The following is a 14,610-nucleotide window of genomic DNA, read 5'->3' as shown; positions in this document are numbered from 1 at the left end:
CTGCGCCAAGGACTTTGGGCTCTACCCTGAGTGAGAGAAAAAGCCACCAGAGGGTTTTGAGGGATATGATCTGTCTTGAGTCTTTAAAAAGGGTCCTCATGGGGCTATGTGGAAAATAAACTATAATATGCTAATAGATATCATGTGAGAACCACTGACATAGGGTACAGATTGTTGGACCAGGAAACCTGCATCCTAGCCACTGACTCTACCTCAGTCCTTTGGACTCCTCCCATCATCTATAGTTTGGGGGTTAGACTAGTTGATGACTGACAAGGGTCCTTTCAGTTCTGCATCATGCTAACTCTTCCTTTGAATCCTTTAATGCATTGGGACTATGACTATATTTATTTACAATCTAACTAATGAAATTTTCAATTATGGGAACAAATACTGCCAAGTCTAGATTTGAGGTGCGCACACACACATTTTTTCAATTGGGACTCCTATCTACTCCACTGTGTCGTCTAGTTCTCAGTTACTAGATGGGGTAAGGCAATACAGAGGGGTCAGGTTCCATCAAGAATTGTCTGGGCCATAGCTATGGTGACAAGTGGTAGATTTCATTTCTCCTTGGTCATTTTTGCGGATGCCACATCTTACTCAAAACTAGAGTGACATCTGCTTAACTTTTGACAGATTGTAGGAGGTGAACAAATAAGCCTCGAGGGTTGTCTTGCTCAACCTCTGACTGCTTCAGCTGGGGAACTGGAATCAAGTAGGGTAATTCAGGGGGCATATTAGGACAGAGTCAAATTTTCCAGAAGCTATGCCCAATGCACTGAGAAACTGGCGTGTGTGTGTGGACACAGCCTCGGTAGGCCACATCCCGTTCTTAGCTGTTCCTCACTGCGCGGTGTGGTCATTTGTTCTTGGTCTTCTGAGGGAGGTTGCTAAGGGACGGGCAGGTGCCCACAATTCAGTTTTATATAGAGGGCATGGACTGACTTTTCCCATGGGCTGCCTTGATCTTCCATTCCAGGGCCAGGTCTACACAGGCAATAAGAAACGAGTTCTAAAACAATCAACTGTGTAGTTCAGTTTGGACTTAGAATCTCACTTGTCCAAATGTAAAGACAATTGAAGCCAAGGTAAGTTTCCATTCTACTTGCTAAACAAAGGTCAAGCGGAGGGTAGCCCCCAAAAGAACCCTAAGAAAAACTTTAACCTTTCTAAAATTAAAAACAATTTTAATTTTAATGGTCACGGTAAGTGACCATTAAGTTCTCAAGGGAAAAATACTCTGGATGTTATTCGACAAATTTAGATTTTATTACCAAGAAACCTATGACCAACTCTCAACCATGGCCTGGGACGAAGCTAAATTCCTCTCTGTGTGAGGGGTCAGAGCGACAAGGTAAATAGGACTGCGGCTCAGAACTTGAGCTCCTCTCCAGGCAATAGAAATGAGGGTGGAATGCCTCATTGCCTATGCACAGGAAAATTCTGCTGTCAGCCCGGCCATCGCACCTTCTGTGCAATACTCTCAGGTGAAGTCTCACTTGCTAATCGGCCACCCTGAGGGTTCTCACCTTGTTTCTTGGCAGAATTGTAATAGCTTAAAGTGTAATGAGGTCTTGGATTACCAGGGCCACCTTGTCTTATAAAATACTCTGCAAAAACACTTACAGAACACACCATCAAAACCCCTCTGAACAGAATAAGAAAAAGGTTTTGGATTACCAAGACATTTGGAGATAAATACATTTTTTGAAAAATGGCATTACTTAAAAGTTGTGCAGGTTGTCAGGGATAAACAAGCTTGAGGTAGGTGTATCCTTTGTAACCAGTCTATATTAAGAAGACAAGAAGACAAAACATCCGGATGAATGGTAGCTCCATTCTCTTTCTGGCAAAGTAGACCAAAGTCTGGAAAAATCGGCGGATCTTCAAACCACAACCCAAGGACAGCAAACCCAAATACTTGCCCTCTCCAAACCACACTTGAGGATGGAACTTTCCCTTGGGATCCCTTTTCCCAGACATTCATTTTACTTCCGGAGAGAACCAGATCAATGGAAACACCAATTAAGAATTACACTGAACTCCACCACAGTTTGAAACGAAAGAAAACAAATAGCCTTAGTTACGCAGAATGTAGCTGATATATGCTCTCTATTATTAATGAAAATTATAATATAGACATTTAATGTCAACTAATGATACGTATTTGCTTTTACTGGTGAGCCACCACTGCTAGCTAAAGCGAATTCAAGACTTTTTGTGTGGGCACTCAGGGCTCTCCATGCTCTGGCCACTCTGTTCCAGCCTTTCTCCCTGCTCCCTTCCACTCACAAAGGCCATCTCCTCAAAACCTTATGGCCACTCTGCTTCCTTCCAGCTTCTGTGCCTTTTTAAATACAACCAAGGTTAGCCTTTCTGCCTCAAATACTCCCACTCCCTGTGGCTTCTTGTCCAAATCATAGACTTCACCAGCATGCCTACGAAGGACCTGCGTTTTCATCGAGTCCTCCTCGGAGTGATGTGGGCACTCTCCGATGTCCTCCCCAGATTTCAGGCATAGGGACAGTAGTGATAACAGAGGAAAACTACCAACTTCTCTTAAACCTGTGTTGAAAGGGCTTTGCCTGTTTCATCTACTATGACTCTTCTAGAATCCTGGAGACTGAGGCTCAGAGGGCAGAGTCCTTGCTCAGGGTCACAGAGCTTGCAAATGTGAAAGCCGGGATTCAAATGCAGACCTTCGGATTCCACCACCCAACAAGCTAAATCCCTAGTCGTGGCTGCCCTTCTCTTGAGCGGAGAATGTGTCCAATTCATCTTTGCCCCCGTGGCAGCATTATCGTCAACACCTAGTAATCACCTAGAAAACTCTTGGACAAACAAGAAATGATTTATGGTATCTCTATGAGAGAATGGATCTTAACTAAACTTGTGGCAGTAATCATTTCACAGTATATGTAAGTCAGAACTTTACGCTGTACACTTGAAACTCAAACAGTGATGTATGTCAATTATATCTTGATAAAACTGAGAAAAACTCCCCAAACCAAAAAACCACCAATGAACACAGTGGGATCAAGACTAGCTCTTCCTTAGCTCTTGGCTCCCGTGGCCCCTGAGGCAGGCACATGCCGAGTCCTGGGGCCTGGAATGAGTTTTCTTTTATAATATTTGTCTGGTGACAACTTGAACCCACGACAGGCCTAGGAAGGAGCCACTCCTCCCCTTCTGCCTCTTGGCAGTTTGCTTTTGTTTTCAATTAATAGAAAACTCTGGGGGAGGCATGCTTCTCTCAGGATTAGCCTTAATCTTCTTTTAAAAAAACATATTTCTCAAAGAAGGTCATTTATTCCCTTTTCTTTTCATTTTTAAATGGAGAAATGTTAAGAATTCAGGAATGCAGACGCAGATGAAATTACAATGTCTTCCCGCATGCCAACCCAAACGCCCGGCGTCTGATGAGATTCCCTGTGGCAGGAGTTGCTTTAAAAAATCCCATCAATTCATTTTCGCGTTTTTGTTGGCAGATGGCGGCATTTCAAGCAACTCACTTGGCGCTTTTCTCATGTCATCCTGCAGGTATTGCCGGGCAGGTGTCCATAGACACCAACGGGGACCGGTACGGGGACTTCTCTGTGATCGCCATGACGGACGCGGAGGCGGGCACCCAGGAGGTAGGGGAGCGAGCTCTGCCCCGGCTGCTCCTTCGGCCTGTTAAGGTTCCCAGGAATGTGTTTGCCCTGGTGTCCAAAGAGCTGTCCCCAAGGCAGCCTCCAAATAAAAATGAGCCCCAAACCTGGGAGTTTCCTGCAAGGGAGGCTCACTTTGGTTGAGGGCATCAGGGCAGGCCTCAGGAAGTGGCCCCGCTTCCCCCAAGTGGGGAAATCCTGCCTTTCAGGTGCCCACCAATCCCACCTCGGTCCTAAGATGCAGGAAGGATCGTCGGTGAGAGATGAGAGAGTTTAAACTATGTATTCATCTCCTGCCTTAAAATGGGAATTTTTTTTGGTGGTGGGGTTACAAACGGGACTGGTGTTAATATTTCTAAAGATGGTGGAGTTTCAGGAGGGCACTCCCTGGAAGCAAAGATGATCGTCTGACACTGGGTGTGAGCTCTCTGCCTCAGTTTCCTGGGCTGTTACATGGAAATCATAATATCTTCCTTGATCTCACATGATTATTGTGAGCACCAGCTGAAATGAAACCTAGAAAAGTACTATATAAACTTTAAATGATAAATACATATAAAGATTATACAGCTATGCAGTGTTTCAGGTCAGATATGCTACTCGGCCTGGCCTGGGCCTCATGTACATCCTAGGCCCCGTTCTGTAAGAGATGGACAGCGATGGTCTGTTCTAGAGTCACTGTGGGCATTCAGGAGTGAAATTGCGTAAGGCACTCGATCAGTTCTCAGTACACGCCAGTGATTGTTGTATTTCGGTGATTATTGAGAATTCTTTTTACTATGCCATGAAGTAGCCCGGGAGAGCTTGCTGCGCCTCCGTCACGAGAGAGGGGAGGAGGTGCTCAGGTCGCTGGGGAGCATGCTGTGCCCACACAAAAGAGCTGCAGACCCGGAGAACCTGGGTGGGGGTGCTGCCAGATCAGAGCTCTGGAAGCCGATGAAACAGTCACTCAAACCTGAAACTGAAAGAGAACCTTGAACTGAGCATAAAATACTAGATTTTTCAAGAACCAGAGCAACCAGTTGAAAAAGAGTTCTGCCTGGAAATGTGGGTGCAAAAAGGGTAAACTCATCGGCCAGGAGAACGGGATCCCCGCCGTCAGGATGGGGAACAGCCTTCCCACCAGAGGAGGGCGAAGCGGGGCGCTTCTTCCTGAAAGTCCCTCTTTTTAATGCTCTAATGCTATGCGGGGCTCACCGAGGGGTGTGAGGCCATGTACCTGTAATAAGGCTCACCCGGCCTCAGGCGGACCCTGATTTCTCTCATTCAGCCGGAGAGGGACTTGGGCCTGCCCTGTGGGCTGCTGCCTGGTGGGGTGGTGCAGCAGCCTCCATCAGCAAGGGGAAGGCCAGGAATTCCAGCCGAGATCATTGTTTTCTGTGTAACCAACCAGTTTTCTTGCCTCGAGGGGCCACAGTTCTCCCTAAGTGAGGCTCACCTTAAAAGCACCAGGGGCAGCTGTAAATCCTGATGCACACAGTCCTCAGAAACACGCCCGTGGGGTCAGAGTGGGCCCTGTGCCTCTTTTGAAACGTAACTTTGGCCGCTGAGCGTGAACGCTTGCTCTTTGCCTTTGTGTAGGTTATTGGTGATTACTTCGGGAAAGAAGGTCGTTTTGAAATGCGGCCCAACGTCAAATATCCTTGGGGACCTTTAAAGCTGAGAATAGATGAAACCAGGATGGTGGAGCACACAAACAGCTCTCCTTGCAAATCATGTAAGTTCAGAGACGTAATTCACCCTGTGTTTCACCGCCGGTGGTATCAGTGTAACGCAGGTTTAAAAGAAGTGTTATCCAGGAGGTCACGTTCTGAAAGTTCAGATTTCTTTCTCTGATGTGGCACAATCCACCGGAACAAGGCACAAACTGGAGACCCACCTTCATTAGGAGCTTCTAGGTCTTTCTTCTCCCCCACCCTTTTCCAAACTGGTAAAAGGCTTCTCCCTATCTTACGTCTCTTACTATGAGCAAAGTTTGAAAATCAGAATGAGACTTCCTATGAGAGGTGGACAAGGGAAGGACGTTTAGTATTCGAGTTTACTCTTTTAGAGAAAATCAGAATACCAAATACTAGTTGTCACCCACTTACTTGTCTCTCATAGCAAGTCTCATTCTGATTTTCAAAGCTTGTAGTTTCCTCTGACCCCTCAGAACCAAACAGATGATGCCCTTGAAACAACTACAGATTTACAAACTGGCAAATGAATGTTAAATCTGTTATTTTTGAACAGCCTTGTCATAAATACAGAAGCAAGTGGACGTTCCTATAAGGAACTTACAAATAGGAAAATTGTTGGAAATCATTGCTTTAGAAAGGCCTTTTTATAAGCTAGTGAGAGAAGACAGCTAATGTTGGTCTTTTAGGCTACTTGGTGACTTTGTTAATATACATATGCACACTGTTTTGGGGACCAGCCTTCAATCTGTGGGGAGTTTGTGTGTGTGCAGCAATTACGGGAAGGAGTGAAGCAGAAATGTGTTCGGAACACAGTCTCTGGAGTTATTGGGCCTGGATTTGAAGTCCCACCCTTGTTACTTACTGGTTTTGTGACCTCAGGGGTGTTCCCACACTTCTTTAAGCCTCAGTTTTCCCATGTGTAAAATGAAGGGAAACCGCCCAACTCTTAGGACTGTTTTGAGAATTAAATAAGGTGATGCACTGAAGGCTGTGCCTGAACTCTTTACAGACAAGCTAGTTATTTTATCATTTTTATATAATGACTGGGACACCACCAAACTTGGTTGTTTTGAACTGTTACTCACATTTTCACCAAGTTATAGAGGACACTTTGACATGAAACTCTAGCTTTGGTGAGAGAACACCTGAAAACAGAACATTAACTCAATAAATTTTTCACCAAGCCTTCCAGCACTTTGAAGTGTCGCCACCCATCTGTGAAGGGAAGGCGTGCTGGGTCAGTTCCATGGTCCAGTCGCCCTCTCCGACTGTAAACTCAGACGAGTGTGGATAGATCTGAAAACCTCAGTTTCCACGTTTCCTCAAATCCTCTTGTGCCAGCTGTATTCCCACTGTGCTCACTGTCTGTAGCAGTGTGTTCGCTCATCTAGTATTTTCTTAAACGCTTCTTAGAAAAAATGCAGGATCCCCTAGAAGTCTTTCTTAATAAGAAAGGAAAATTTGCCTCTCAAGTGGGAAACTGAGAAACACTTTCCAATGAGTGAAATTTTCCAATGAATGAAAAGTTAGGATGAGGCATTTCTGTTTCTCAAAATGAACTCTGATTATGTTTTTTTTCCTCAAGCAGGTGGCCTAGAAGAATCAGCGGTGACAGGAATTGTTGTGGGGGCCTTACTAGGAGCCGGTTTGCTAATGGCTTTCTACTTTTTCAGGTTAGGACCTCATTATAGGGTTTAAAAACTCACTCTATTTTATTATTGCCTTTGTCACTTACCTTTGCATGATCCTTCTGTGACCTGCCCATATCTTGCTCTTACCCCCAGAGCTTGGTGTTTAGAGAACAAAGCCATCTTTTGGTGGGACTCCTGGAGGTCAGTGGGCTAGCATGCTAGGGAGAGGCAAGGGGGCTCCTACTGCATTCCCCTGTGGGCCACAGAGCTGCCGCTCTCCTTTGATGACAAATATTCCGACCCAGATTCCTACCACCCACTAAGTGGAGGGGGAATCTGGATGAAGGGGAAATAGACTGCCCCGTTCTCAGGCTTCCCCCAGCTCCGGATAGGTGCTGGGCCCACCTTCTGAAGAGGCGGCGGCTCCAGCAGGCCATCCCTCGGGCTGGTCTGTGCTCAGTGTTTGGAGAACCCACACACTTAGTTACCACGGTGGTTAAGCCCCAAGGCTTGTAAAGTTGTAATATTTGTGTGTGTCCAAATACTGACAGTTTTGCACCACGAGGGCGGTCGATTCCTTTGTAATCTTTGGTGGTTGAGCTGTGGCTTACTCTTAAGTCATTAGACCACGATTTCTTCATTTCTGCATGGAAATGCAGTTCTGGGTGTATGTGACTCTTTGTGGGGACAATTGTATTCCTGTTCCTTTGGTCACAGTGTACATAATCTGATCCTTATCTGGGGCATATCCTGGGAGCCGGGAGGGCCTCTGTGGCAGAATAGAGAAGACTGGACCCAGCAGGCGCCTGGGGAAGAAGGGGAAGGCTTGTTCTATGGCATTTCGGAAAGCAGGCCAGTCTCCCGCCTTGAATAAGGGCACAGCGCCTTGGGGCGCACTGCTTTAATCTCTGACCAGGGTTTCATATTCTGTCACTTCTCATTTATCAACCCAAACCCAGATGTCCCCTGAGGGCATTCTTTGTAAGAGAAACCATAGTATTTTGTAGCCAAGTGAGGTTTTATTACTACATTCACTTTCCCTTTACCCAGGAAGAAATACAGAATAACCATTGAGAGGCGAAACCAGCAAGAAGAAAGTAACGCTGGAAAACATCGGGAGTTGCGGGAAGATTCCATCAGATCCCATTTTTCGGTGGCTTAAAAGGAAGGCTTTTCTTTCGGCCTGAGATTCTTTGAGGAGACTGATGGGATGAAAGACATCAATGAACAGAAGGGGTGCTCTTGAAGAATTCACTCTTTTAAGCATTTAGTCATTTCGTCGTAAAATTTCTTTAGAAGCTCAGGAACTATTATTAATCATCAGATGCCTCCCGGTCTTTCATCTCACGACCAGCAAATATCAGAATATAATGTCACTCTGTTAAACGTTCATACTGTTTCAAGGGCATATGATTAGATTTCTGTTTTGAGAATCTGATGTCTCCATATCTTGATGACTTTTGGGGGCATGTCACAGAAGGCTATAAAATGTGGTTTCCTTAACTGAAATGTTTTAAAGCTAGAATAAAATCATTTTTACAAGTAGAATATTCTTAGAAAGAATCTAACACCCAAGAGAGGAAAATGAAAAATCTCAAGGTTGGAAACACAGTGCTCCTTTCTCTAGGGCTGGCCAGCCAAGTTGAGTGGAGGGCAGCTCTGTCCAATGTATGCATTCAGGTCCCGACTTCATATCTTGAAAAAGGATTTCCTTCCTGTCTCCTTCAGTGTCTCATGAAAGCTGCTCTGGACAGTTGTAACTATTACTGAAATAAGAGGATTTATACAAGAAGAACAAATCTAAAATGTTTCATTTTTTTAAATGTAAAAAAACCCCTATTTCTCACTAACATTTTATTTTTAAGTACTTTAATCTTATATTTTGCTATTAGAAAATGTGTCTATTTTTTCATTTTGAAGATTAGATTTCACTTATATTTGAAAAGCTTGGGTAAAGTGCGCAACAAACCAACAATGATGGAAGATGCTTCTTTTTTCTCCCTGCTTCCCCCTTCCCCTTGGCCATACCCAAACGCAAACTGCTGCTTTAATTATGGAGACCTAGAAATGTATTCAGATCACAGGCTCTGCAGGAGTACATTAACCTACCTGTTCTAAATGCAGGTAGTTTTAGGGATAGATCCCATCCAGTTCTGGCCAAATGAGGAGTTTCAGGATCAAGGGTGAAATGTACTAGGGTTAAGTAGGATTTTATAAGGGGAGGCAGTTTTTTCCTCAAGAACTTTATAAGAGAGCTAGAACTTGATGGAAAGCACAGAAATGATAAATTAAGAAAAAGTTCATACATGACATTCTACCAAAATTTACAGTGATGATTTGGGTTAATAGCTACTACATGTCCTTTCAGTTAACTCCACAGGGTTTTGTAGTCATCTGCTGATAATCTGCATAACAGTGGCTGTGGGTGTGAATATAAGGAATTTGGACAAGGTCGAAAAAGCCTTTACTGAATATCTACTTTGCACCCAGTACTCTGCACACAGGTTTAAATTCAGGCTGTCGGTTTGATTATGATTTGAGGAGAAAATAGATGGTGAGGGAAGAATGGGCCATTGCTGGGTTAGCATACGACCTTGTTATGATGTCACTCGGTCCTGGATAACATTTTGAGCATCTGGAAAATAGTTTTAAATATTTTCTTAATGTCTATAAAAGACCATGCGTAGGGAGGTAAATAGTGGGGCTTGAGCAATCCCTCAAAAGTGGCGGAGGTCATAGTTCGCAGAGGTAACGGTGGAGGCAGATGAGTGGAAGGCATGTGTCTTGGAGGATGACCCCAGTTTGCTTCCTGGAGGAGTTGGCCCCTGTCCCTCCTACTTCAAAGTGAATGGATGTTTCTGGGTGAGGCACGTTTCCCCTTTATGGCTTAAAAATATTATGTAGGCAGCTGGAGAACAGGATAAAAGAATTAACAGTGATCAACTGAAACAACTAGGTTGTAGTTCTCCATGTTGGATGCAAAGGAAAAAGCACCGAATTCAAAAAGGGCTGGAAAAAGAAGGCAAGGAAGACAAGCTCCAGAAATGCTAATGTGGGAAGAGTTTGGGAAGTAAAATCTAGAGAAGCAAAGCGTTTAACAGCTCAGGACTCCTCAAAGTGAAAACAGAATGGAAGGTTTGCACCCATTTAATTTTTATGATTTGAGAAGTTACTTCTTTCTAATTTTAAATTTTCAGTGATGTTTTTCATATGTTTTAGAGATACTCATTTTCTTTTATTGTGTGTTGGTAAAAAACACATTTAAATTTCAAGCCTATGTGCTTATTTCAGGGGGAAAACACTCTACCTGGTTGCAGTCTTTGGGTGTAAACATTTCTAACCTTTATAATCTACATAGGGGCCCATTAACATTTTTAAAGCAAACATATTTTATTTCTACTTTAATAGAGGAATAGTTCTAAACTTAGTATTATGATGTCCCCAGATAAAATTGTAAAAATAAGCGAGAATTTAGTCTTTCAAGAACGGTAGCACAAATCGTGAGGTTTCTCATATGCGATGCTGTTCACTTCCAACTTAACGCAATTCTAGGGCTCTGAAGGTTGGTTGCTTATGTCTGTTTTCTACTCCTTCTTCCTTGAAATCATCATACAAGTTACCAAAGCTCTCTTAGGTTTTGAAAATGCCATTGGGTTGGAAATCTTTGCTAAAACTGTAGGTGTTTGGCCCAAGGTTACCCTGGGCTCAGACCTGTGGAGATTGTAATTCTGGAGTTAAGTTCCTAACTGCTAAGCGACATCTTTGACAACTAGTCATTTATACTCTGCCAGTAGCCACATATCACACAGTAAAATAAATAGGGCTCTAGTTCTTAAATCATTCTACACATTTTTACCCTGAAGTCCAGGGTGTTCAGGTTTGAAAAGAGATCAATGTCAGCTGGCCAAACATCAGCGGACACGGATACCAGTCAAAGTGTATACTTTTCGTATAGACTCATGGCCTTGGAAATATGTGTAGGTTTTATGCTCATCATGGTCACCTTCTCACATTTTTTTTCCTGGACTCAGAAGTAAAAGCTTTCTCCAGATGATCACTTCTGTCCAGAAAACACTTTCTGTGTAGAGTGCATATCTTCCCCCAGACTGACCACAGGTTCCACAAGGAAGCCCCTGTAAACATTACATTTCTCGGAAGGACCATTAGCATGTCCTTTCCTGAACCGCAGACATGGTTCCACAGGCTTTAAGACACTTCTTTACATTTCAGAAGCAATAGTTAGTGGAGGGAGGGGAGAAATGTATGGACATAAATTCCTGAAATTCAAAGACTTTATTTTCAGACACTGCTCCCTACTCACAGGCTTCTAGGGTCATAAGCGTCTTCAAGGCACCTGTGCCCTCTTTGCCCCTAATTTACCACTTTCCTTCTGGCTCTCGCTGATTTGGGGAGTGTGAGATAGGCCGTTGGCAGTGAGATGAAGGCCACTGTGTAGATCTCATGCAGTGACAGGAATTCAGAAAGTAGGTCCCAGTGGTATCGTGAGTGAGTCTACAGTGGCTATTTGTGGAAGTCTCTTTGGGAGACCAAATAGAATATTACGTTTCTTGGGACACAAAAACCTTAGATGCTGAGTGGATGCAGTCATAAAGCCCAACACCTGCCAACATTAGGCCCCATGATCTGCGTTGTGTGGTTGGTTTAGTTACGCCCTGTGGTCCAGCGCTTCATGAGGAGGCTGATAATGGACTGACCTTCTTCAGTGGATGAGTGAAATTGCCTAAAACATGGCATGTGTGGCAGAAGAGAGGAGGAGGTGGTGCGGGTCAGGGGGTCTTTCTTTCCCAGTCGACCTTTGGAAGTACGGAGTAACCAATACTTTAGTCCCTCTTCAACAGCCAGACTCAGCAGGAAGCTTAGGCCACACCCAGCAAGAACCAGGAGCTTGATTCTCCAAAAGGAACAGAAGAAGGTACAGTTGCCAGCAGCCAGGTCTTTCCCCCCTTCCTCCCCGACCCCCGATCGCCACTGGTCATCGCTGCAGAGGTGCAGGCAGAAGCTTGCAGTGGGGCCTCCACACTTCCCCGGGGGAGAGGACCGCAGGGTGCGGGCTGTGGGAACGCAGCTGGCTTACGTTAACCTGACCACACGTGCTCTCGGGGCACTTCAAGCCTGTGATGTGCATGGACTCCAGCAAACCTGGCTTTGGTTTCCAGCACGTCGATCTCCCAAATCTCTCTCGCAGGCATACCCCACAGCTAGACTCTAGGATTAAAATGACTTTCAAAAGGTGCTGGATTGGAGTTTGTTCAAATTTCTCATTAACCACTAATGTTAATTCATACCAAAGGCAAAGCAGTTCTAAGCCAGCTAATGCTGTTAATGTTCGTGTCTTAAGCTGCTTCAAACACGGGGGAAGGATTTCAGTGGGTGCCGAGTCTCAGAAGTAAAAATCCGTATGTTATGGATTTTTGATGTATCAGGTGGGGGATGATTCCTAGGGGAGAGATTTGAACAAGCAGAATGAAGACTTTGCAAAAAATGCCGCCTTGCTCTGATTCACGTGTTTAAAGACCTAAACTTCTATGCAGCAAGGAATAAAGGGCCCATTCCCCACGGGTAAGTCAGAACATAGCCTACCAAATTGTTTTTTATTTGTGAGGAGAAAAAGCCATCATTGCACATAATAATTGGGCAGAGAAGGTTAAGAAAGGGAATTCTGGATTTTGAAGCGGGATGTCCTATTTATTATTCAATACCAAATCTGAACGTGTCCATTGTGGTGTGTCTTACTTAGAAAATAGCCCTGAGGTGCCCTAGGCAGCCTGGAGAGGCTGTGAGTTTGCAGACCTTTTGGCTGGGTCTGGGAATCTGAGCTTTGTCCCCTGTGCGTGGTGGGTAGGTGACACCAACAGGGCACGGTCTAGACACTGTGGAGGGTTACTTCTGCAGCCCTTGTCTCCTGGGCCACATTATTATTCATTGTTAATTTAAATACAGGACTACCAAACAATACAAACCTACCACGAGTCTGGTAGAAAAGTAAAAGTAAAAGCTGCACAGACTACATACAGTTTATTATTCTAATGTAAGTAGAACTATCTGCATATAATGTGATTTAATTTATTGTTGTGTAGAAAATGAGAATGACTGTGGATATAACCCCTGTTTTGTATAATATATTTTATTTCTGGTGCAAACTGGTCATTTAAAGTATCCGCTCCATTTGGTGTTTGGATATAAATGTGTTCTTGTAAATGTTTCTCTTCAGCAAGAATGCCACATGCTCACAGTATAACAACGTGTTCTCATTAAAAAATACGTCCCACAGAAAGCGTTTCCTGTTTATAATTCATCCACCATACACTGCCCATATCCATACTCTGGGAGGACTTTCTGTTCTCCAGGAGGAGTTTAAGTAAAAGATCAATCAGCGGATGTGATGAACTTTATTGTTTGAATGGTATCTGTGAAAAAACAAGAATTTCTGCCCAGCAAAGGGAAATTTGCAGAAATAAGAAAATAGTATTATTAAAATGAGGGGTCAACCTTGAATTGGCAAGTAAAGGAAGAAATCTTTATGAATAATATTATCTTGAGCCTCTATGGCTTGAGAACACCACGTTGTTACACAGTTGGCCTCATTGGCTCAAGACGTCTCTTACCCACTTTGATGAGGTCCTAAGCTAGTTTTGTCCCTCTAAAGAGGGCCATACTCAGCAGACCAACCAGCTTCAAGCATCTCCAGTTGCCTCTGGGTTGTAAAAAGTTGATTCACTATCTGGGAAGTTACTCATGGTTTATTTTAAGCCCCAGAAACACATGACAATTCTCATGGTTGGAGCAATGTTCTCCCGGTCTTGCTGCTGCCACCACCAATGGGGCCTCCTGAGAACACAACAGCCACCCACACTGGGTGCTGGCATTCGAGAAGGTTCTACAGCTGGATGCTGACTTGGGGGTGGGAGTGGGGGACAGGTGTCGGGGGGCCCTATAGGAATGAAGGGTGGGCCAGGAAACCTCCAGGAGACACAGGATGTCTTAGTCCACTGGGGCTGCTATAACAAAATGCCAGGCCAAGGCATTAAATGGCAGGCATTTACTTTTCACAATTTTGGAGGGTTTGGTTCCAGGTGAGGGCTGTTGCCTGACTTGTAGGTGCTGCCTTCTTGCTGTGTCCTCACATGGCCTTTCCTGTGTGGGAGTGTGTGTGTGTGTGTGTGTGTAGGGAGGGAGAAGGAGGGGACATCTCTTGTGTTTCTTCTAAGGACACTAATCCTAGCAGATCAGGGCCAGACCTTTATGACCTCATTTAACCTGAATTGCTTCCTTAGAGACCCCGTCTCCAAATACAGGCACACTGGGGATTTAGGCTTCAACATGTGAATGGTAGGGGAACACAAACATTCAGTCCCTCGCACAGAGTATTCCTGCTACTTTCCCATATCGCCTTGGGGAGCAGGACTTCCTTGAATCTTTCCACCCCAAGTCTTCCTCCTCATCCCTCCTGAACTTCTTCCCACCCCCAACATCCCACGATGGGCCAAAGATGCCTCATGACTGTGGCTGGTGGGGATGTGTGTCCCTTGGAGGAGCCCTTGGGAGCTCCAAACACCTTTGATTTAGGGCCCCACCCTAACCCTAAATCATGGGCTTCTGGGGTTGACTTAAATAGCAACTACTATT

At 44.5% G+C, this 14,610-nt stretch overlaps 1 protein-coding gene across 2 annotated transcripts in view; it reads left to right on the top strand.

The window, feature by feature from the left end:
• NPR3 (natriuretic peptide receptor 3) overlaps positions 1-13,258 on the top strand; it is a 62,986-nt gene extending 49,728 nt beyond the window's left edge. The window contains exons 5-8 of one of the 2 annotated variants that reach the window (XM_087815316.1): positions 3,544-3,638; positions 5,235-5,370; positions 6,921-7,005; positions 8,014-13,258. In XM_087815316.1, the coding sequence (XP_087671442.1) occupies positions 3,544-3,638; positions 5,235-5,370; positions 6,921-7,005; positions 8,014-8,125 (428 nt within the window). In that variant the 3' untranslated portion in view covers positions 8,126-13,258. Of the gene's footprint in view, positions 1-3,543; positions 3,639-5,234; positions 5,371-6,917; positions 7,006-8,013 lie in introns of both variants that reach the window. The other variant, XM_016224348.2, reaches the window with a different exon arrangement.
• Positions 13,259-14,610: the final 1,352 nt, after the last annotated feature.

Source organism: Miniopterus natalensis, chromosome 3, assembly GCF_054644295.1.
Source record: "Miniopterus natalensis isolate mMinNat1 chromosome 3, mMinNat1.hap1, whole genome shotgun sequence".
NCBI lineage: Eukaryota > Metazoa > Chordata > Mammalia > Chiroptera > Miniopteridae > Miniopterus > Miniopterus natalensis.
This window is presented reverse-complemented; position numbering and strand designations above follow the sequence as displayed.